This window comes from Dasypus novemcinctus, chromosome 12 (genome assembly GCF_030445035.2).
Source record: "Dasypus novemcinctus isolate mDasNov1 chromosome 12, mDasNov1.1.hap2, whole genome shotgun sequence".
NCBI lineage: Eukaryota > Metazoa > Chordata > Mammalia > Cingulata > Dasypodidae > Dasypus > Dasypus novemcinctus.
Window position 1 is genome coordinate 46,758,565 of NC_080684.1, and position 21,578 is coordinate 46,780,142.

Consider the following 21,578-nt stretch of genomic DNA (forward strand, 5'->3'; position numbering starts at 1 on the left):
TGGAGAGATTAATTGAAACTCTGGAAATGTTCAATATTAAACACTGTTGTGTACCTTTAATTCTACAGATGATGCAACCCTGTCTTGAAGGCTCATTACATTATTCCTTACAGCAGTTAAACTTACCACTGTAGAAACTGTCAGAAGTTTTTTGTTGTTGTTGATGTTGTTTTATTTATTATTATTTTATTTTTTTTATTTTTATTTTCTTTTAATTTTGGGGGAGTACCTGGACCAGCGAGGGACCAAACCTGAGACCTCGCATGTAGGAAACCAGGTCTCAACCACTGAGCTACACTGGTTCCCGTTTTGATTTATTTTTTAAATACCAGATTTAACAACTGGCTACCCAGTAACTTCAGATTTCAATATTATTGAATGCCATTGACACAATTTTAAAACACAAAATATATAAATATTGCAGGTGTGGTGATGGTTTGTGTTGTTCTACGTTATATGAAGTATCGTTGGACAAAAGAAGAAGAGGAAACAAGGCAGATGTATGATATGGTAGTAAAGATTATAGGTATGTATTTGTAAAAATCTACCTAATCCTGGAATAGTTGTTTAATGATAAATTACAAGATGCAAGTGATTGATGCATTTATAAATTTGTTTGATTTATTTCTAGATGTTTTACGAAGTCATAATGAAGCTTGCCAGGAAAATAAAGATTTACAACCCTACATGCCTATTCCACATGTGCGAGATTCCTTAATACAACCTCATGACAGGTGTGTTCAAAGCACTGAGTTGAAGCAAATCAGAATGTAGGTGTCTTCTGCACTATTGCAGGTTATATAAAGAGTTGTGACCCTTTTCAGCTAGACTTATTTTACTTGTTTGAGCTAGGCTTTTTTGTGTTGTTCTTCAAACTCTCCTTTCTCTGTAAATTCTCTTCTATTACAATCTTGATTTTGAGTGGCATAACAGACAACTGGATTTTTAGATCATTCTCATCCCTATACACTCTTGATTCTTTGTGGCCAGTCTCTACCTTATTTCCTTGAATTTCATCTTTGTAAAGAAACACAGGCAGACAATAGCTAATGGCATTTTACCCATAATGTTTCAAAAATACTTTATTTTGGTATTCAAGAAGAACTAAATAATAACCTTTTGAAAATAAAAGATGCCAAATCTTAAAGCAGCGCTCTTAATCTCAGCATCAGAATCACCAGTGAGCTTGAGGGGAAAAATACAGATAGATGTTCATGCTCCATCTCTGGAGATTGAGATTCAGTGAAACTGAGATGAGGCTCAAACATCTAAGTCTTTTTAGAAGAAACTCCATAAGTAAGTGATAAGAACAGCCAGACTTAACAACAACCAGTAACTTCAATTATTAATATTTGAAAAAGATAAGCCAAAATGATAGTAAATTTGTCACTTTGTTCATATGATAGGAAAAAAATGAAGAAAGTCTGGGATAGAGCTGTTGACTTCCTTGCTGCTAATGAGTCTAGAGTTCGCACAGAAACACGAAGAATAGGTGGTGCAGATTTTCTAGTTTGGAGGTGGATCCAGCCTTCTGCATCCTGTGACAAAATATTAGTAATACCTTCTAAAGTGTGGCAAGGTCAAGGTAAGTATTTTTTAACAAAAAAAATATAACAGTAATTTTCTTCTCGTTTTTCAAAATTATAAAAACCATGTTTGTTTAAGTAAAACAGAACAATTAAAAGATATGAAGGCAAAGCTCCCTTTCCAGTTCCATCCCACAGAAGGAATCAGTGTACTTATAAGAAATAATTCTTTTCCACACTTTTCTTATTGCTATTACAAACATAAATGGTTTGTTGTTTCATAGAATACTATATACATTACTTTGATCTCTCAGAGTTCTGTCCAAATTAACTCATAATTATTTCTCATTATTTTTAATGGCTTTATAAAATTCCATGGTATGGAATAAATCTTAGTTTTAATCAACCATTCACTGGCTGAGAAACATTCATTTTGCTTACTTATTTTTCTAACTATAAATAATTCTGTATTATGTGCCTTAAATTATAGTCATAACTATTCCCAAGAGTAGGTTGCTGGCTTGAATATCCTTTAATTTTAATAGATGTTGCTAGATTGCTTTCTGCCTGCTGTATCAGTTGGCACCCAAATCCTTCCTAGTGATAACCATAACCTCACTTGGGTATTTTGTATTCTAATGATTACTATAATTGCAAAGTGAAATAATTTGCATTTCCAGGAGAAGTGAGTTGAGCCTCTTTCTACAGGCTTGTTGGATTTCCTTTCTGTGAATTATCTTTCTGTTGGGTTATCTATTTCTTAGCTATTTATAAAAGCTCTTCTGTATATTTGTATATAATTTTTTATCTGGCATTTATATAACATGTATTTTTTCAAAATCTGTTATTTTTATAGGTGATTTATTGCCCTTCAGATTAGCTTGTATACTAACGTGCCTGTCTTTTCCCAATAGCTTCTGGGTTTTTCATTTCTGGATTAAGGTCTTTCTCATTTCTAGTATGCACATGAAGCCTAGATTTTCTTCTAAGATTTTTATGCTTCATATTTTACATTTAGTCTTTATTTCATCTGGAATTTCATTTTATATATGATGTATGATAAGAGTCTAACTTTTTCTTCCATTATAGATGGTGATTTTTAAAATCAACTGACTTGAAATCCCACTTTTGTTATATGTTAAATTCTAACATAGACTTCAATTTATGTTTGGATTCTCTTTTCTGTTCAATATTTATTTGATAAAGTATTTCTGTATTATGTTTTAAGCTGAGTATTCTCTTTTTCTTAATTTCCTTGGCAATTTTTCATTAATTATTCTTATATGAACTTAAAAATGCCAAGTGAGAAGAAATGTTGGGATTTTAAATTTTATGACGTACCTTTCCAGAGTTTATTGATGTGAGTGTGTGTATGGGTGTGAGTGTGTATTTCATTTGACGTAATGCATTGCTTTGATATTTCCCCCTTATATTAGAACCATTCTTGTATACCTAGGATAAATCCTACTAGGTTATTTATTATTCTTTTAATAGATTGTTAGATTTCTGTTTTTTAATATTCATTTCCAATTCTTATATCTGTATAAGTTTCCATGGGGAGCTTTTCATCTTTTTTCTTTACTCTGGAAAAGTTTAAGTAACATTAGAATTATCTGTTCTTTAAAGATCCAATGTCATTTAAAAATCAGCTGGATTATGGTACTTTTAAAAACAGATCTTGAATCATTCTTATAGTCCTTTTTTTCATAGAAATTTTCTCCTCAGGTCTTTCATTTTTTTTCTGGGGTTGGTTAGCTCCATTTTACAGTGATTTTCCTCTCTATGCAGTTTTACTGGTAACATCACATTTGCCTTTGACCTTTTTTTCCAACCTTTTTTTTTCCCTATCTGGTAGCGTCATTGTCTTTTTTTTGGTGCATTGCGGGAGCCTGCGCCCTCTCCACGCCATGTGGGGCCTGCGTCTCACCACACAGGTCTGGGATGCTTTTTTCTTTTCTTTTCTTTTTTTTTTAATCAGGAGGTCCCAGGAAGTGAACCGGGTCCTCCATATGGTAAATGGGAGCTCAATTGCTTGAGCTACAGCCCCTTCCCGCCTTTGACTTTTATTTATTTATTTATTTTTAATTTTTTTAAAAATTTATTTCTCTCCCCTTCCCTCCCACCCCAGTTGGCTGTTCTCTGTGCCCATTTGCTGTGTGTTCTTCTGTGTCCGCTTCTATTCCTGTCAGTGGCACTGGGAATCTGTGTTTCTTTTTGTTGCATCATCTTGTTGTGTCAGCTCTCCATATGTGTGACGCCACTCCTAGCCAGGCTGAACTTTCTTTGGTGCTGGGCGGTTCTCTTTACAGGGCACACTCCTTGCGTGTGGGGCTCCCCTTCACAGGGGACACCCCTGTGTGGCACAGCACTCCTTGTGCGCATCAGCACTGCGGGTGGGCCAGCTGCACACGGGTCAAGGAGGCCCTGGGTTTGAACCATGGACTTCCCATGTGGTAGGCAGACGCTCTATCCATTGAGCCAAGCCTGCTTCCTGTACCTTTGACTTTTAATGACATCAACTATAAAAGCCAGATGAGTTCTATTTCTTATAATATTGCGTAGTTCAATAAAGGAATCTGAAATTTTAAAATAAAACTTTTCAAAGCCATATGCTCTTTTGAAATAGTGTGATACTGCTGTAGACATCAAAGTTCATGATGAAGTTACCAGCCAACTATAGTATTCTGGGGTGGAGGGTAGACAGACGGGAACCCAAAGAGTTGGAACTCTTGATTCATCGGAAAGCAGAAAATGATAAATAAGCAGATTGTAAATGATGAATTCTTCCTTTTTCTACAAAATCATGTTTATCAATGTTTGCTAAACATAGCCTTTCTGGGAAGGTAAATAAATTGTTTTGCAATTGCAGCAAAATAAAATCCAACCCCTTTTTCACCAGTTAAGCTTCTGTAATCATGGCATAAAAATGACAATTTTTGATGTTGCCAAAGATTACACAAAACAATTTACTTTAGAAGGAGGACCTTATAAAACTAAAAACAGAAAACTCAAAGTCAGTTGGAGCTTACTATCTTAGTGCCTAATTGTAATGGATATGAAGTCATCCTTATTCATACCCATTTAGCAGTTGGTGCTCATGTATGCATTTGAAGTTCACGATAAGGCCATTATTTTGTTCATATGAATTTTTGACAGCTGTAATAGTTGTCCTATTTTAAAATGATGAGAATTTCAAGATAAATGAAAAGACAATTTCTTGATCTAGATAATACTTGTTTTTAGTAGGTTGTGGTGTAATTTGCTTTACCTCTGTTAAATTGTAGAACCTGTAAACTCTAGGATTTAAATCTCAAAATATTATTTTCAATATATTATTTTACTTTCATCATTTTTGAAAAAGATCATGAGTATGATAAAATATAACTCTAGACCAGTTATAGGAGTGGTAAAACTGAACATAATATGGTGTAATATCTTTAAAGAGTCCTGACTGTGACTCTGATACTTAACTCTGTGGCCACAGGGAAAGTTTCTTAACAGCTCTGAATTTCAGTTTTCTCAGTTGTGAAAGAGGAATAAAAATATTACCTACTCATATGGTGGTTATAAGGATTAAAAGGAATAATGCACATAAAGCATATTTGTATGCCAAGCTTTGTGCTAAGTATTCCATAAAATTTAGCCAATACTACAATTGCACTTTAAAAATATTAGCTCTTATTCTTGTTACTTCTTATGTTTGTGTTTCTTCAGGGTTTGATATATTCATTTAGCAGATGTTCACAAACTGCTAGGTTCTGAGCTATTTTAATTTGATTATTTCTAAACAGGCCACAGTAACGAGTTATAAATTTAATTTCCCTCTACCTGACAGTCTTCGGTAATGAGTTATAGTGGTTAGGACCTTCTGAACCCAGAAGGGAATTGAAAGCAAGATAGGATACCTATCACCTAGTTAGTAAATAGAAAAGGCTGAGATAATTTCAGCCTAAGATAGAAAATCCTGAGGTGGAACCTAGTAGCTATTAGCTAAAACTATACAGATTGAATATTTGGGTGCTTGTGGTGATAAAATATGTCAGTAGGCCTGTAGCAAGAGAAATTTGGGTTCTTTTTAAGAATTTCATCATAGTAAGAATTGTTATAAGAATTTAATAATGAAGAGTTGTGGAATATTCCTTAATGATAGTTATACTTTTGCTGACTCATTTAAGTACCTATTGCTGTAAAATAGAGACTTTAGTTTATTACTTACATTCTTATGCCATTAAATATATCTTATATCTAAATGTAATTAAATTACCAACCTAGCTTATTTAAAATTTTAATATATAGAGTAAATTGTGCTTTTGTTAAAATATATCTGAACACAAATGTTATGGTGCTATATAAATATGGATATATGCTGGGGATTTTTGTTATATGTAAAAAGGTGGTTTATTAAGAAGCAGCTTAATTTTCTCTCCTTAGAAATGCAGTGTTTTAATTAAAAGGTACATGGTTAGTGGATTGGTAATTTTAGCAGTTTTCAGAATTCACTGACAGTGCAAACTATCTTCTTTTAATCGTATTTTTCCCCAAGTAATTGCTACCTAATTGACCTTTTGAATTTTTTAGAGTTCATTTTCTAAACCATAGTTATATATAAATTGGATGAATACATGCCATTAGTATCTTTGAAAGTATTTTGAAACACTATACCTGCTGGGGTGCCATTGAATTACTTATGATTCTGACAGAAACAGTGTTTGGAATAAATAACAGCATTCCTTTGAAGAATAGAAAGGTAGTTCCTGAGGTTTTTGAAATGTATCATTCAGTAACTAATGTGGCTCTTTTAGGCCCACAAAGTGCTTACAGAGTAGTTAGGGAGACAAAGCATATTTTTTAAAAATCAACTTGGCCGTTGGGACTACTTTCTGACCAGAATTGGCCAGGAAGAGTTTCTCCTAGAGCTGTTATTTTGTGGTACCGTGGGGTCTAGGCTTGGATAAAGCAGAATGAATGCTTCTGTTTACTTGGGTTCATACATGTTTCCCCTTTTGCCTACCCTCCCTGCTGGCCCAAGCCACTATTGGAATTTCAGGAAAATGCCTATAACTAAAAAGTCATCTCAGAATACAGTTTATGTACTGTTAGAGAAGTCTGGAAGGTACTCAGTATTCACAGATTTCCTTGGATTTAGGGTTTGGCTAAGATTGTTCCTGTCCAATGACCATTTTTCCACACTATGTCAGCCACTATCCCTACAGTCACACCCACACCTGTCTTATCAACTAGATACTTCTGAAATCTTTGAAGCACTCGGTCTCTAACCACATACTTATCCTTTCAGCTTTCCTGCTTTATATATTACTGTTTTAACCTCCATAGAATCCCCAGTTTTTTGATGCACATTCTTTCTTCAGCTTCTCGGTCCTCCTGCTATCTTTATTTCTTTCCATCTCTGTGTTCCATGATCCGTCTTTTCAGTCACTCTCTTGCCAGTAGCCTTAAATCATTATCCTTTCATCTCACCCACTTGGCAAATTCCAACAAAGAATAAACGGTATTTTATCTATGCCTATCTATGTGCAAGGGACTAAGCACAGCAGGAGAAAATCATGCAACTTGGTAGACTTGTATTACCATAAATAAACTCAACTAGGCTCTCAGTGCTATAATACTAGTCATTTTACTTTCCTACTCTACTCAATAACAATTTTAGATTTCCTCTACTCTTTTCAAACCTCTCACCTTCTTACCTCCCCTCTAATTCTCACTTGATAACTCAAATAGAAGCAATCAGATTGTACCTGTCATAAATTTCCACCACCAAATGCATAAACTTATCAGAATCTACACTCATCCTAGCTTCCTATTACAATTGAGGAGTTGTCCTCTCTGAGTAAAGACCCAAACCCTCCATGTGCTCTGGATCCCACTCCCTCTAGTCTTCTCAAGTACCTTCCCTTCCTGTATTTTCAAAAGTCTTTTTCTTCTGGGTCTTTTTTCAGCATTTAAATATGGTCTTGTCTCTTCCATTTTTAAGACACTTTGTTGGACTCTACATTGTCCTCTGACTTTCACCTTGTCTCTCTCTGTTTACAGTCAAGGTGCAGTAAACAGTTTACTGTACTTTCTTTACTTTATCACCTCTCATTTATTCTTTAACCCACTTCCATCTGTTTTCCATCCCCATCATTCCATGGAAACAGCTCTCTCTTAATTTTAAGGAAAGAGCTCTCTGACTTCCAAATGGCTAAATCTAGTGCACATTTTTCTTTTCTGCCCTTATTTTACTTGACCTCTTAATAGTGTTTGTCAGTTGATCACACTTTTTTGAAACTTTATTCTTTTGGCTTTCAGTATAACACTTATTTCAGGTTTTTCCTTTAACCTTTTTTTCAGTATCCTTTTCTGGATCTTAATCTTTTCTTGGACCTCTAGGTTTTAAGTTTCTCAAGGCCATCTCTTCTCATTCAGTCTTCTTTCCTGGATGATCTTATGTTGCAGCTTCACTTACCACCTACATATTGATCATTTCCAAATTGATTTCTTAAACTAAGCCTCTCTCTTGGTTTTCAAGTAATGATTTTTTTTTTTTGTCCTTGTGTGCTTTGGTTATTTTACTGAACATAATGTTTTCAAGTTTATTCCATGTTGCAGTATGTCTCATATTTCTTATGGCCAAATTATATCCATTGTGTATGTGTACCACATTTTGTTTATCCATTCATTTGTTGATGGGGGTTATTTCCACTTTTTGGTTATTGTGAACGCTGCTGCTATGAACATGGGTGTATTTGTATATTCTTTTTTTTTTTTGTCTTTATTTTTTTAATATTACATTAAAAAAATATGAGGTCCCCATATACCACCCATCCCCATGATTGCTTTTTAATGAACTTACTGATTGAATATCTGTCAACAAAATAGAACAATGGCAAATAGTCAAACTAATTTGTTTGTTTTTATAGCATTTCATTTAGATAGAAGAAATTCACCACCAAATAGTTTGACACCGTGTCTAAAGATTCGAAATATGTTTGATCCAGTTATGTAAGTGTTCTAATCAGATATACATGTAATTTTTATTTGGAATATTTTGTTGTAAATGCACAATCTTCTAATAATCCTGTGTCAGTTTTCTTTCTGAATCTTTAACTACTGAAGATGTTGTTTTTGTCTTCTCTTTTGTTAAGTTCCAAGCAAAAGTTTGCTCATAAGACACAGAGATATAATGATTTGTAAAAACTTGAAAAAAATCTTTCTACTCACTATGAATCCTCAAAGCAAATAAATGCTTGAGGCCAATTAATGACACAGCAACAAACAGTTATATTAAATGAGTAAGTTATGTCTGCCAACATTCTTTGCCTCACTAGGTAATATAAATTTTTAAAATCTGCTTTTATATTTTATTTCCAATTTCTCATTTACAAAAATTCCCTGCAAAGATATATACACCTTCTCCTCTGCCAGTCCTTTCTCCTTGTCCGTGTATTACATCAGAAGACTTTCTGCCTATATAATTATACAGCACATGCATCCAGGGAATAGTACAGTTAAAACTCATACTATTTCACAAATAAGCTGCAATAATTTTTTGAAGGAGCTTCTTAGAATCCACCGCTTATTTGTCCAATGATATGATAGGTCACGTTCTGTTAAAAAAAAAATCCAGACAATGAAAATTGTATTTGCCTTATCTAATATTCATAAGTGCCATCTGATAACTCTCTTTATTTCCAGAAATAGTTGATATGATAAAATTTTAAGTAGTGGCAGCTGAATTGGAAATGTGGGGCAGCACTGTCAGTACTCATGCACACCCACACATACCATCCATTTTGCAGAGATGGATACAACTAGCAGTATGGTGATTGCTCTTTTAGGAATCTTTCTTCATGCCTTTAGGGATTAGGAAACCAGTGCCCGTCCAGTATTTTATTACCCTAAGATAATTTAAAATGAAGTTGCCTTTCTCTCCTACTCACCTGTCTATGTCTCATCATAAAGGAGACACATGTAACTTACTCTATCAGGAAACTCCAAAACTCTCAAAATATTAAGATGACTGTGAAAATGTTTGTGCTATATCACTCTTCCGTTATTTTGGAAAAGGAAAGTTCAGAATACTCCATTTACTAAGAATATTCCTTATTTTCAGGAATTTACAAGTGTTATTAAAAATTAAAAAAATAGTGTTCAACTTTTATAAGTTTATTATAACTCATTAAAGAGCTTAGTAACACTAATCTAGAAAGAAAAAAACTACTGCAGATATATGAGGCTTTTAATTATAAAAGTTACTCAACACATCTGTTCTATGGTGGGCTAATCCTTCAGTGCCTCAACTCTGTATCACTCTTACACTAGAAAGTGAGAGAAGGGCTGGGACTTCTAAATAATACAGTTTTAATCTACTGGCTCTTATTCAGCAATCATTTATTTATTACTGATTTTAATTATATGTAGGTTTTGCTCACCCAGTACTAGTAGAATATGTATGTTATAAAAGTAAGGACTTTTACTCAGTAGAAATGTGGTTATTGATTTTTGTTTTCTTTAATTTTTAGGGAAATAGGGGATCATTGGCATCTGGCAATTCAAGAAGCGATTTTAGAAAAGTGCAGTGATAATGATGGCATTGTTCACATTGCAGTAGACAAAAATTCACGTGAGGTAAAGTAACTTTTAGTTTTGAATTCTACTTTTTGAGTTTGTTGCCATTAAACTAAGACTTTCTTTTCTTTTTTAATTTTTTAATATCACAGGGTTGTGTATATGTGAAATGTCTATCTCCAGAATATGCTGGAAAGGCTTTTAAGGCATTGCATGGCTCTTGGTTTGATGGTAAGAAATTTCAGCTTTACAGACATTTTTAAAAGATAAATTCCTGGTTCAATGTTAAACTACTAGATTTTAAATTAAAGGATTTTAAACTAACACTTCTAGAGTAATAATCTTAGATGATTTTATTTGCATTTTATTTTCATGTTCTTTTACTACAGTTTATTTTCTACAAATAGCATATTTTCACATATCAAAATTATTTTTTTATTTTACAACAGGGAAATTGGTTACAGTAAAATATTTACGACTAGATAGATATCATCATCGTTTTCCCCAAGCTCTGACTTGCAATACTCCCTTGAAACCATCAAATAAACATATGAATTCTATGTCTCATCTTCGTCTTCGGACTGGTCTTGCAAATTCTCAAGGAGGTTCCTGAAAAGACTTTCTACCACTCCTAGGACTGTTAACTTCAATAGGAAAATTCCTGTTTGGTTTCCTGTCTTCCTTTTTAAATGCTTTTTGTATGTAATATTTTTATTGATGAATATAGAGCTCTGTTTGAATGTTCCATAAATCTTAAGCTTCCAAAGGAATTTAGCAGTGAGGCAGTAATGCTGAGTAAATAGAATAATTGTTTTGTTCAGTTTTTGGAGCTCAGTTAAGCCAATGCATTTAAAGATTGCATGAGGAACACTGACTTTATTAAACATTTTCAGATGTGGTGGTTGTATTTTTGCACCACAAAGTGTTTGGATAACCACACCAAAGCATGGTGAAGAGGCTTCTTGTATTTCTATAATTTCCTGTGAACTAATGTTGTGAGTTTTTGTATGCAGTCATCTTCATAGTTTCTTACAGGTGGATGTCGTAAAACTGTTAATTTCCCAATTTAACCTTAGGTTTATTTTGTTTATAAGAGATTCATTTGCTACCGCTGGAATAGGGGGAAATTAATTTGGGTTTAGTGGTTGCATATAAACGTAATGGGATGTACATGTACTTAAACTGGCTTTTGTATATATGTATAAATGCTGGTGGTAGCGAAAGTAGTCTTGTTTTGTGAGGATGTCTGCATTAAAGCAGTAAAATAAGCTTCCTATTTTATTCATAATCTAATATGTGTATGTACATATATTTGTGTATGTATGTGTATGTAAATATATATGTGTATGTGTAACCGTCCAGGATAGACATACACATATATAAACATATGGCTGAGCTATCACATCGATCAAACAGCCAAACACCTGGAAGTATTAGATACAAGTTTTATATAGGTTTTATATTAAAATATCTGAGTATGATTTTGTGTGAAAGGTCTGATATCAGTTGTAATGGATTCAAATTTATGTGAGCAATAAAGAAGCAATTGGCAGATATTGGAAAAATATTTTGTGAAAAGCTGTATTTATTATAAATACTAGGGCTGTGAAATAATACCATTGGGATAAAGTCATTTTCTCAATCTATTTATAAGTTAATGAAATGTTAGTTCCCTGTTATGTGTCAAGTTTAAAGCAGGGCACATGGTTGCAGCAAAATATGTATTTGACAAATTATATTTGCAATTTTGGGACATGAAAGTTTGCGGTATAGTAAATGCACTAGTGACCGTTGCTTTGTGTCTCAGTATTTAATTTGTTTCAGTAAAGTTACTTTATTACTGTTTATGATTTCAGAATAAATATTGTCACTGTGCAAAGTTTATTTGTAATCTAACAATTGGCTTTTTTTTAATGCCTTGTTAATATAACATATTGTCAATTCAAATGATATGTGAAACAGCTGGAATTGTACCAATTCTGATTTTATTTAAAGCTCAGTTTCCTTTGTTTTTATTGTGTATGTGTTGGGTTTGCAGCATGAACTTGCACAGATAATGCACGTTTTCTGGTTAAGTAAACATGATGCACACTATTCTGTAACAGAAAACCCTATTGTGCCTTACCCATGTGCTTTTGTGGGCACCATGTTTATGAAGAATAAAAACTGATTTGTTATCTGAAGAAAATAAATTTTAAAATCTCAGTTTGTTTCAGAAGCTAAAGTGTGAAAATATAAATATATATAATATATAAAGTAACCAATCTTTCTGTATTTTATGTGCATCATAGTGATTTATCTGAGGTTAGTGATGACCCCATCTTGTGACCTGTTGCAAGAGTGAATGTAAACAATAGCTGTCGCATTTTAAAAGGTCGCTTTTTGATGCAGATGCATCCTTTTTTTTGCTTCTAAAATATATTTCATGTAAACACTGTACATTTACTATTGTAACATATACTATTATGCAGCTTATTTTACCTGAAATTGTTAAGCCGACCAAGATTCCTCCCTGCAAGACAGAGGGGAATATGTGTAATAACTAGATATTTGAGAGTTCTGAAGTTTATGTAATCTGTTACTTGTCCTGTTAAAAAAAAGGAAAAATTCTAATTAAAAATTTATTAGGGTTTTTTAAAATGCGTCCTGGATTTTTAAAAATTTCTAAGTGCCCTGTGTCTCTTTTTTTTTTTTTTTTTCCTTTAATCACTGAATTTAGGTACCTTATTTTAAATATCTGTTGTATTTGGGGATCTGTATTATGTGTGCTTTTAAAAATGGGTGAGGACCATGAACTTAATTTTAACCATCCATTCCTCAACTTCTTACCTTTCTTTGAAAATGTTTCATCCATCTCTCAAGTGTTTGGATCAGCATTGTTCAAAGTGGGGCAAGAATGTTAATCAGCTGAATCACTAAGCACTCTAGTTCAGCTAGATATTTTTCATTGAAAGCTTTCTAGAAGAAGGAAACAATTATTTTACATTCTGGCTAAAAGTTCTTTTCTCATCATTAATCAATGATAAACAGTTCATGGGCTGGATACTTTGAGTAGTAGTGGTTTAAATATTTTTTTATGGTTTGAGTAAAAATACTTGATTATTCAGTCAGGAGGTTGTCTTTCGTTGATTGCTAACACATGCCAGGCACTGTTAATGTTGTAGGAGATGCAAAGATAAAAATGGCATAGCCCAATCCTCAAGATGATCACAGTCTAGAAAAGTAACACAGGGCAGATAATTTAAAAGATAGTGTGGCAAAGACAGTGGGAAATATGCAGAGGGAACTCTGGATGTACAGAGAGGTACCTTATGCATTTACCCTCTAAATTAATAGAGGGAGAAGCAGACAGAGCAGACTTTGTAGGTGAGAAAACAGCTGAGACATATTTAATTAACATTTATTAAGCAACTCAATCAGGATAAAAAGATGAAAGTCTCTGACAGCTCTTAGGAAGCTTTTAACTTCCATTCTTGTGATGAGTTCACCAACATTAATGTGCAGAACTTCTGTTACTACAAAATATTTTCATACTCATTGCTATGTAATTTTATAATTATCTTGTGAATATTGAAGGCCGGTATTTCTTGTTTGGTATTCACTGCTTGGATGACAAGTTGTGATTTCCAGGTGGACAATGTTTTCATGTGTTATGTACCCAGAACATTTTCTTTAATAAGATTTACCTAGTGTTCTCCTTGTTCCTGTGACATCATATTACTGTTGTGTCACCTATGTGGCTTCTTCACCCTTTTATCCTAGGAAAATCTAGGGAGTCACCCTTTCCAGATAACCCAACCGATAATGCTAAATCAAGCAAAATTTTTGCAGCTGCTTTTTTACAAGGGGCACTCAATAACAGGTACTTAAAAACTGAAAATAATTAGGAAATTGTGGTTTAAGGAAATGGAACCACTCTTGGTCCAATAAGTGTGACTAGCTATTGCTTTTAAGTGCCATGGGAAAACTTGATGGCTAAAAATACATCCTTATGGTAGGTTTCTAGCCCTGAGTACATCTTGTTGGTTTTTAGATTTTAAAACCAGTAGAATGTGAGCCATGTATAATGAAAAATTTTCTAGTGGCCACATTAAAAAAAGGTAAAAAAAAGGTGAAATTAATGTATTAATTTTATTTAAATTTATGTAAGATATTATCTCAACATGTCATCAAAAATTATTGATGAGTTATTTTACTTTTTTTCCATGTTATATCTTCAAAATCTGGAGTGTATTTTACACTGTGATATGGGATGTTCAGTGCTAAAACCTTGTACAGTTGATTACCTTAACAACATCTCAATTCAGATGCTACTTTTTCATTGGAAATACTTTATCTGTATTTAGATTTCTTGAAAGCTGTGGTTGAAAAAGTAGATTCGTATACTCAGGTTTTTCCAACTGAATCAAGTATCCAGTTTTTACAATTAATTCAAATAAAATTAAGATTTCAGGTCTGTTACACTAGCCACATTTCAAGTGCTCAAAAGGCACATGTCTGTAATGTTGGCCAGTGCAAATCTAGAGCAACCTGTACCTGTCTTTCCTAGATTCCATGCCTCACCCAGCCACCTGGGCTAAACTTAACTACTTGCCTTTCCCATGTATATCTAACTTTACTTGATTCTATTTTTATTGACATTGTTCATGTTGTTCTTTTTGCCTAAAATAGCCGTCAGTTTTTACTGTCATGTAACCAAATCTTGCCCATCCTTCTTGAAGCCTTGTTGATTATCCCTGGCTGGAAGTGATACCTTTATGTGCACTCCCAAAATATTTGATTTGCATTTCTCATGATTTTAGCAGTTTCTTCCTTGGATTATAGTATTCTCATTTTACTCTCATTAGACTTCCATCCTCATTGCTCCACTGAAATTGCTCTTCTAGAGATCACTAAAAAACTTCCTTTTACCAAATTGAGTCACTTCTGTGTTCTCATCTTTCTTGAACTCTCAGTACCACCTGACAGAGCTGATCATTGCTTCCTTTTTAATTTTATTTAAAAATTATGAAATCACACAAGAATATAAAAATATGTATGAATAGTTTAAAGTATACATCACTGAACATACAGAGCATTAACTTTGATGCCCCTCTGTGATGCTTCTCTCTCCCCAACTCCTAGATAGCAAGTATCTTGAATTCTGTGTTACTCTTTACTTTTTAGTTAACCACATAATGTTTGTATCTCTAACTGACATAGTATTTATTTCTGTTGGTTTTTTTACCTTTCTGTGAATAGAATCACCTTATATGTATGCTTCAGTGACTTTTTTTTTTTCAAGATTGAATTAATCATCTGGATAGATGGATGTAGCCATTAATTTTCCTGGCTGTGTAGTATTCCACTGTGTAAACATAACCACAAGTTATCCATTTAACTAACTACAGACATTTGGGTTGTTTCAGTTCTTTATATTATAAACAAGGTAGCTATGAACATTCCTTCTTGAATATGCCTCCTACCACATATATTCAAGTTTCTCTAGGGTAGTGATACATAAAAAGTAAGGTTCTCAGATCAGCATCAGCTAGGAATAAATTATTGGGCCCCTTTGAGTCAGAAACTTTGGGGGTGGGACCCAGCAATCTGTTTTAACAAACCTTCCAGGTGATTCTGATGTACACTAAAGTTTCAAAACCACTGGTATAAAGACCCCTTTGTGAGTTTACATCTCCTGATTACAAATCTTGGCTTCCATGTTCTTGAAACAACTGCTTTCTCTTGTTTTCTGTGACACCTGAGGATTTCTGATGAGGAAATGATTTCCACCTGGCCTAAAGTAATGGCCACTGACAATTATACAGTGACAGCCTGTCACATGTACGCCACACGTCAACTTTCGAGGCACTGGAGAATGCATAAGTGGAAACTATTTTCTTTGATGATAAAGTCAGCCTGCTCAAGGACAGTGCTCAGCTTGACCTTTTGCTAGCTACCAGCTAATCGTCTTACCACAAAACTGTACAGTGTTCCCAAATTGCCATTTTTATCTCCCTTTTCCTCTTTTATAAACTTTCTTTTTTCCTTTTTTGTCTTGTTCCTTGATAATTTTTTGACTTGTCTACCTCATGCTGAGTAAATTTACATGCAGGTAAATAATTCAATATTTCTGAGTAATGATTTAACACACCACAATCCCAGTTTTCCACCTACTTGACTGGTTACTCTTTTTCATTCTGCCAGCCCCTACCACTCTACTTAATCTTTAATATTGCACTGCCCAGAGCTTGGTCCCACTTCCTCAGCTAGTCTCTAGACATTTTTTCTAAGTGATTTTATCCAGGCTTAATGACTTTAAATGTCAGATACTTAATGATGACTCCCAAATTTATATGTCCAGTCTTTACTGCTCCCCTAAGTCCAGATTTATGTATCCAACTTGCTGTTTGGTATCTTCACTAGGGTTCCTAAAGGCATTCCAAGTTTTACATACCAACTAAAACCTTTGATTTCCACGTTTACTAGCATCCAAACCTTTCTTCCTCTAATCATTCTAAGTGACATCACTTATACTAACTGCTCAGGCTGCAAACCTAGGAATGATTCTTTATTCTCACTTCCTGCATTCAATTACCTAAGTCTTTTTTGCTCTTCCACCAAAATATATATTTGATCTATATACTCTCTTCATGCCATTGTATTGTCTTTGAATTGCTGGTTTCCCTGTTCCCTATATTGCTACGATTCACTTTCCATAGAGGAGCCAAAGTTATCTTTTAAAACATAAATCAGAACATGTCACTTCCTAAAATCAAACCCTCCAATGATTCCCACTGCATTTAGAATAAATTCAAATTTCTTATCATGGCCTTCAAGGCCTCTGTGAGCTGATCTACATTCATCTTTTCAAATATATCCCGTCATGCCTTCTTCACTTAACTTACTCCAGCCACACTGATCTTTCTATTCCTCCAACGTACTTCCCACTTTCTGGCCTTTGCACTTGCTAATCACTCTGCGTGAAACATTGCATTATACCTAGATCTTTGTATGATCTCCTTTTTATCATTCAGGCCTGAGCTCACATATCTCTTCACACTTCTCTGGCCTCTCTCTTTTGAACTATTTTATTTTCTGAATTTAGTTTATTACTATCTGAAGTCTTATTTTTGTACTGTTTACTGCCTGTATCCCTCACTAGAATTTAAATTCCGTAAGAGTAGAGATATTCTTTGTGTTGTTTTTAGGGTTCGGACAGTAGCTGGCATAAATTAGGTGCACAGTAAATATTTGATCAACCTATAAAGTCCACTTTTTATTAACTGTTACTCTAGGTCTAAGATAAGTTGCATTTTGATTCTAGGGAGTTCAATATAATATCCAAGGATCTAAATTCCCTTTAAGTACTGCTTTAGTGGAATCCCACAAATTTTTATGTTTTGTATTTTTATTTTTATCTAATTAAAAGTTCTAATTTCCCTTTTGACTTTATGTCTCATGGGTTATTTTGGAACATGTTACTTAGTTTCCCAATATTTATGAATTTTCCGGGTAACTTTCTGTTTTGTTTTGTTTTCCAATTTTGTTCCATTGTGGTCTGTTTTATCATTTGAATCCTTTTAAATTTATTGAGACATATTTTACATCCCAGAATATGGTATTTCTTTGTAAATTTTCTGTGTGCTCTTGAAAAAAAAAAGTGTATTCAACTATTGTTGGATGGAGTGTTATAAATGTAAACCAGATAAAGTTAGTTGACAATTGTTGTTTAAGTCTTCTATATCCTTACTGATTTTTTGTGTACTTGAGCTATCCATTTGGGGCAGAAGAATATTGAAATCTCTGGCTATAATTGTGGATTTGTCTTTCTCCTTGTGGTTTTTGTTTCATGTATTTTGAAGCTCTATTGTTAGATACATAAACATTTAGGAGTGTTATTTTCCCTTGATATTTTGACCCCATTATTGTTATGAAATGGCCTTTATCCCTGGTAATATTCTTTGCCTGAAATCTACTTGTCTGATGTTAATATAGTTATTCCAGATTTCTTTTGATTAGTGATAGAATGGTATTTATTTTACTATCCTTTCCTTTTAACTTACTTGTGTTTTTATATTTAAAAGGGTGTTTCTTATAGGCAATATTTAATTACACCTTGTTTTTTTTAATACAGTCTGACAACTTCTGCCTTTTAATTGGGGTATTTAATTGGGGTATTAAGACTATTTGCATGTAATGTGGTTTGTTTAGGTTTAAATTATTATCTTGTTATTTGTTTTCTATTTGTCCACTTTTTTTTTGTTCCCCTTGTCTTCTTTTTTTGCCTTTTTGGGATTTTGATGGTTCTAGTTTTATCTCCTTTGTGGCTATTAGTTATAACTCTTATTTTAATAGTATAATTAGGGTTTATAGTATATATCTTATCACAGTCTACCTTCATATGAGTTTTACCACTTCATCTATCATATTTTAACCTTACAATAGTGTATTACTAGTTCTCCCATCCTGACCTTTATGCTAATGTCTCATATATTTTGTTATATATATATGAAAAACTAAATTCACAATACATTGTTTTATTTTTGTTTAGAAGTCAATTATCTTTTAAAGAGATTTCAGCAATGAGAAAAAAATTGTTACATTCACCCACTTTGTTAGAATTTTTGATGTTTTTCCGTTCCTTTGTGTAGATCCATATTCTACATGGTAACATTTTCCATTGCCTAAAGGACTTCAGTTAATATTTTTTTTCTAGAGTGGGTCTGCTAGATTGAATTCCTTCCACTAGCTGGTAAAAACAGACACTATTCCTGGCATGTGACATCAGTCATTATTACTTCTAATTCTGTTGACTGATTCTTTCCCGGGCCTGGGGCAGTTTCTTCATTCATATGCATTGATCAGTACTGTATGTCGCACTTGAGGGGAACCCTTGGGAGCTCTGGAGTTCTTTATGCCACTCTCTTCTCTCACACTCTGTCCTGTGAATTCTAGCTGTCTAGATCACCTTAGACTCTCAGTTCTCTTTCCTCAACTTGGGGATTCTCCCGGACTCTGCCCAGCTTTTTCCCTCCCTACTCCATGGCCTGGAAGCTCTAAAAGCAATAAGTTGAGATGATCTTGGACTCCTGCCATGTGGCAGGGCCCAATGGTGGCTTTGCCAGTCCTATCTTCTCCAGGCTGTGTTGCTTTCAGCTTCTTATTCTTGTAGCATTCTCTGTGCTTAGTGGGTTCATCTCTGTCTGTGCCTTCTTTCTGTGTCTGTGAATTTTTATTCTTCCATTTATAAAGGACTCCAATAAGAGATTTAAGACCCATCTTGGGTCCTACAATCTAATAAAAGGCCCTTAACCGAAGTAATCTAATCAAAAGGTCCAGTCTACAATAGGTTTACATGCACAGGAATGGATTTGCTTTAAGAACAGGATTTTCCAGGATCCACCCAGCTTCAAACTGTCACAATTCCCCCCCCCGCCCCCGATTATTGACACTTAGCATTGGTGTGATAACTTTGTTAAAATTGATGCAAGAATATTATAATGTCATTAACTATTGTCCATAGTTTGCATTATGTGTATTTTTTCCCCAGATACCACCTTCTTATTAACACCTTGTAACAGTGATGTACATTTGTTGTAGTTCATGAAAGAACATAGTTACATTTGTGCTATTTAACTACAGTCATCATCCACAACAGGGTTCGTTCATTACAGTGTACAGTCCCTGTGTTTCATCCTCTAACATTCCTTCTAGTGACATACATAATCTTAAACTTCCCCTTTCAATCACAATCACAATTCATCACTGTTAATTAAATCGATTTTATTGGTACATATTAATAAAGCATACAGTTTATCCAAAGTGTGCAATCAATGGTATTTGGTAAAATCACATAGTTGTACATTCATCATTTAAATCATTATTAAAGCATTTTCATTATTTTACTAATAATAAAAAACAGACAAACAAGAAAATTCCTCACATCTGTATCTGTTTCTCCTACTGTTCATTGCTGCTGTTTCTGGCTATTACACAATTATTTATTTGTTTATTAAGCAGCTTTATTGAGATATAATCACATACCAAATGATCTATCCAAAGTGTATAATCAACCAATAAAAAATCCTTTATTGTAAAATTGTAAAATAAATAGAAAAATAGATGGAAATTACAAATTTTAAATGAGAGTACAAGACTAGGTTAGATTTAATATAAGTAATTATTTTAAAAATAGCATAGCAACAAACATTAAATGTGAATAATAATTCAAACAATAATTATAACAATTCTAATTTTTATATTGCAGCTTTAATAAATGGACATAATACTCTAAGAATGATATAAATTATCAGTTTAGTTATTTAATTTCCATTTAAACCATAATTCTTTCTAGATAATCAATTTCCTACTGGGGAATTCCTCACCTCTTATTGGAGTGAATTACAGCATATAACAATTTGCCAACTCATAATTTTATGAGGCAGAAAAACTCAAAATCTTGTTCAACAGTAGTCATGCTAAATCGTTATTGATCCAGATAGATTATTTTAATAAAAGAGTATGAATAAGAAAGGTTGAAGAATAAGGAAATATCCAAAACAATCTCTCTTCTCTAGCCCTCCTCAATTAAGAGTGTTTATGTTATATGAAAAAAATGACAGAATACTGATCACAGGAACAATTTGCCAGTTGCACTGAGTTGTTATTGTTCATACACAATAATGTTATTTTGCATTTATCTGGTCTACTCCAGCTCTTTTTTGGTTAGATGGTTCGTATTTTTTAATGCATTTTATCAGCCTTTGTCTTTTGATTGGGGAGTTCAATTAATATTCAGTGTTATTACTGTAAAGGCATTACTTCATCCATTTTGTCCTTCAACTGTCTGTTGTCATATCGTTCTAATGTTTGTTTACCCTTCTTAATAATACTAATTTCTAAACTCTTCTCCAAATCTCTTGACCTTGTTTTATCCTTTCAATTTGCAGCATCCCCTTTAGTATCTGTTGCAAATAGGGTCTTTGGTAATGTATTCTCTCAGTTTTTGCTTGTCTGAGAAACTTTGAACTCACCCTCATTTTTGAAGGACAGCTTTGCTAGATACAGAATTCTTGGCTGGCAGTTTTTCCCTTTCAGTACCTTAAATACATCATACCACGTTCTTCTCTTCTCCATGGTTTCTGATGAGGGGTTGGCACTTAATCTTATTGAATTTCCCTTGTAAGTGCTGTTTTGCTTTTCTCTTGCTGCTTTTAAAATCCTCTCTATCTCTGGTATTTGACATTCTGAATAGTGGATATCTCGGGGTAGGTTTATTCAGATTTATTCAGTTTGGGATGCGTTGTACTCCTTGGATATTGATATTTATGTCTTTGATAAGGGTTGTGAAGTTTTCAGTCATTATTTCCTCAAATCTTCTTTCTGCCCGTTTTCCATTCTCTCCTTCTGGTACACCAAAAATGTGAATGTTTGTGCATTTTGCAGTCATTCAATTCCCAGAAACCCTGTTCCATTTTTTATATTCTCTTCTCTTTCTGTTCT

The 21,578-nt window shown here is 33.6% G+C and overlaps 1 protein-coding gene across 1 annotated transcript in view; it reads left to right on the top strand.

Moving 5' to 3' along the window:
* The window catches only part of LEMD3 (LEM domain containing 3), a 72,335-nt gene extending 59,601 nt beyond the window's left edge, over positions 1-12,734 (top strand). Inside the window, exons 7-13 of the mRNA XM_004449536.4 lie at positions 425-526; positions 632-734; positions 1,407-1,585; positions 8,447-8,528; positions 10,049-10,154; positions 10,247-10,325; positions 10,544-12,734. Of these exons, the coding sequence (XP_004449593.1) occupies positions 425-526; positions 632-734; positions 1,407-1,585; positions 8,447-8,528; positions 10,049-10,154; positions 10,247-10,325; positions 10,544-10,707 (815 nt within the window). The 3' untranslated portion in view covers positions 10,708-12,734. The remainder of the gene's footprint in view (positions 1-424; positions 527-631; positions 735-1,406; positions 1,586-8,446; positions 8,529-10,048; positions 10,155-10,246; positions 10,326-10,543) is intronic.
* Positions 12,735-21,578: the final 8,844 nt, after the last annotated feature.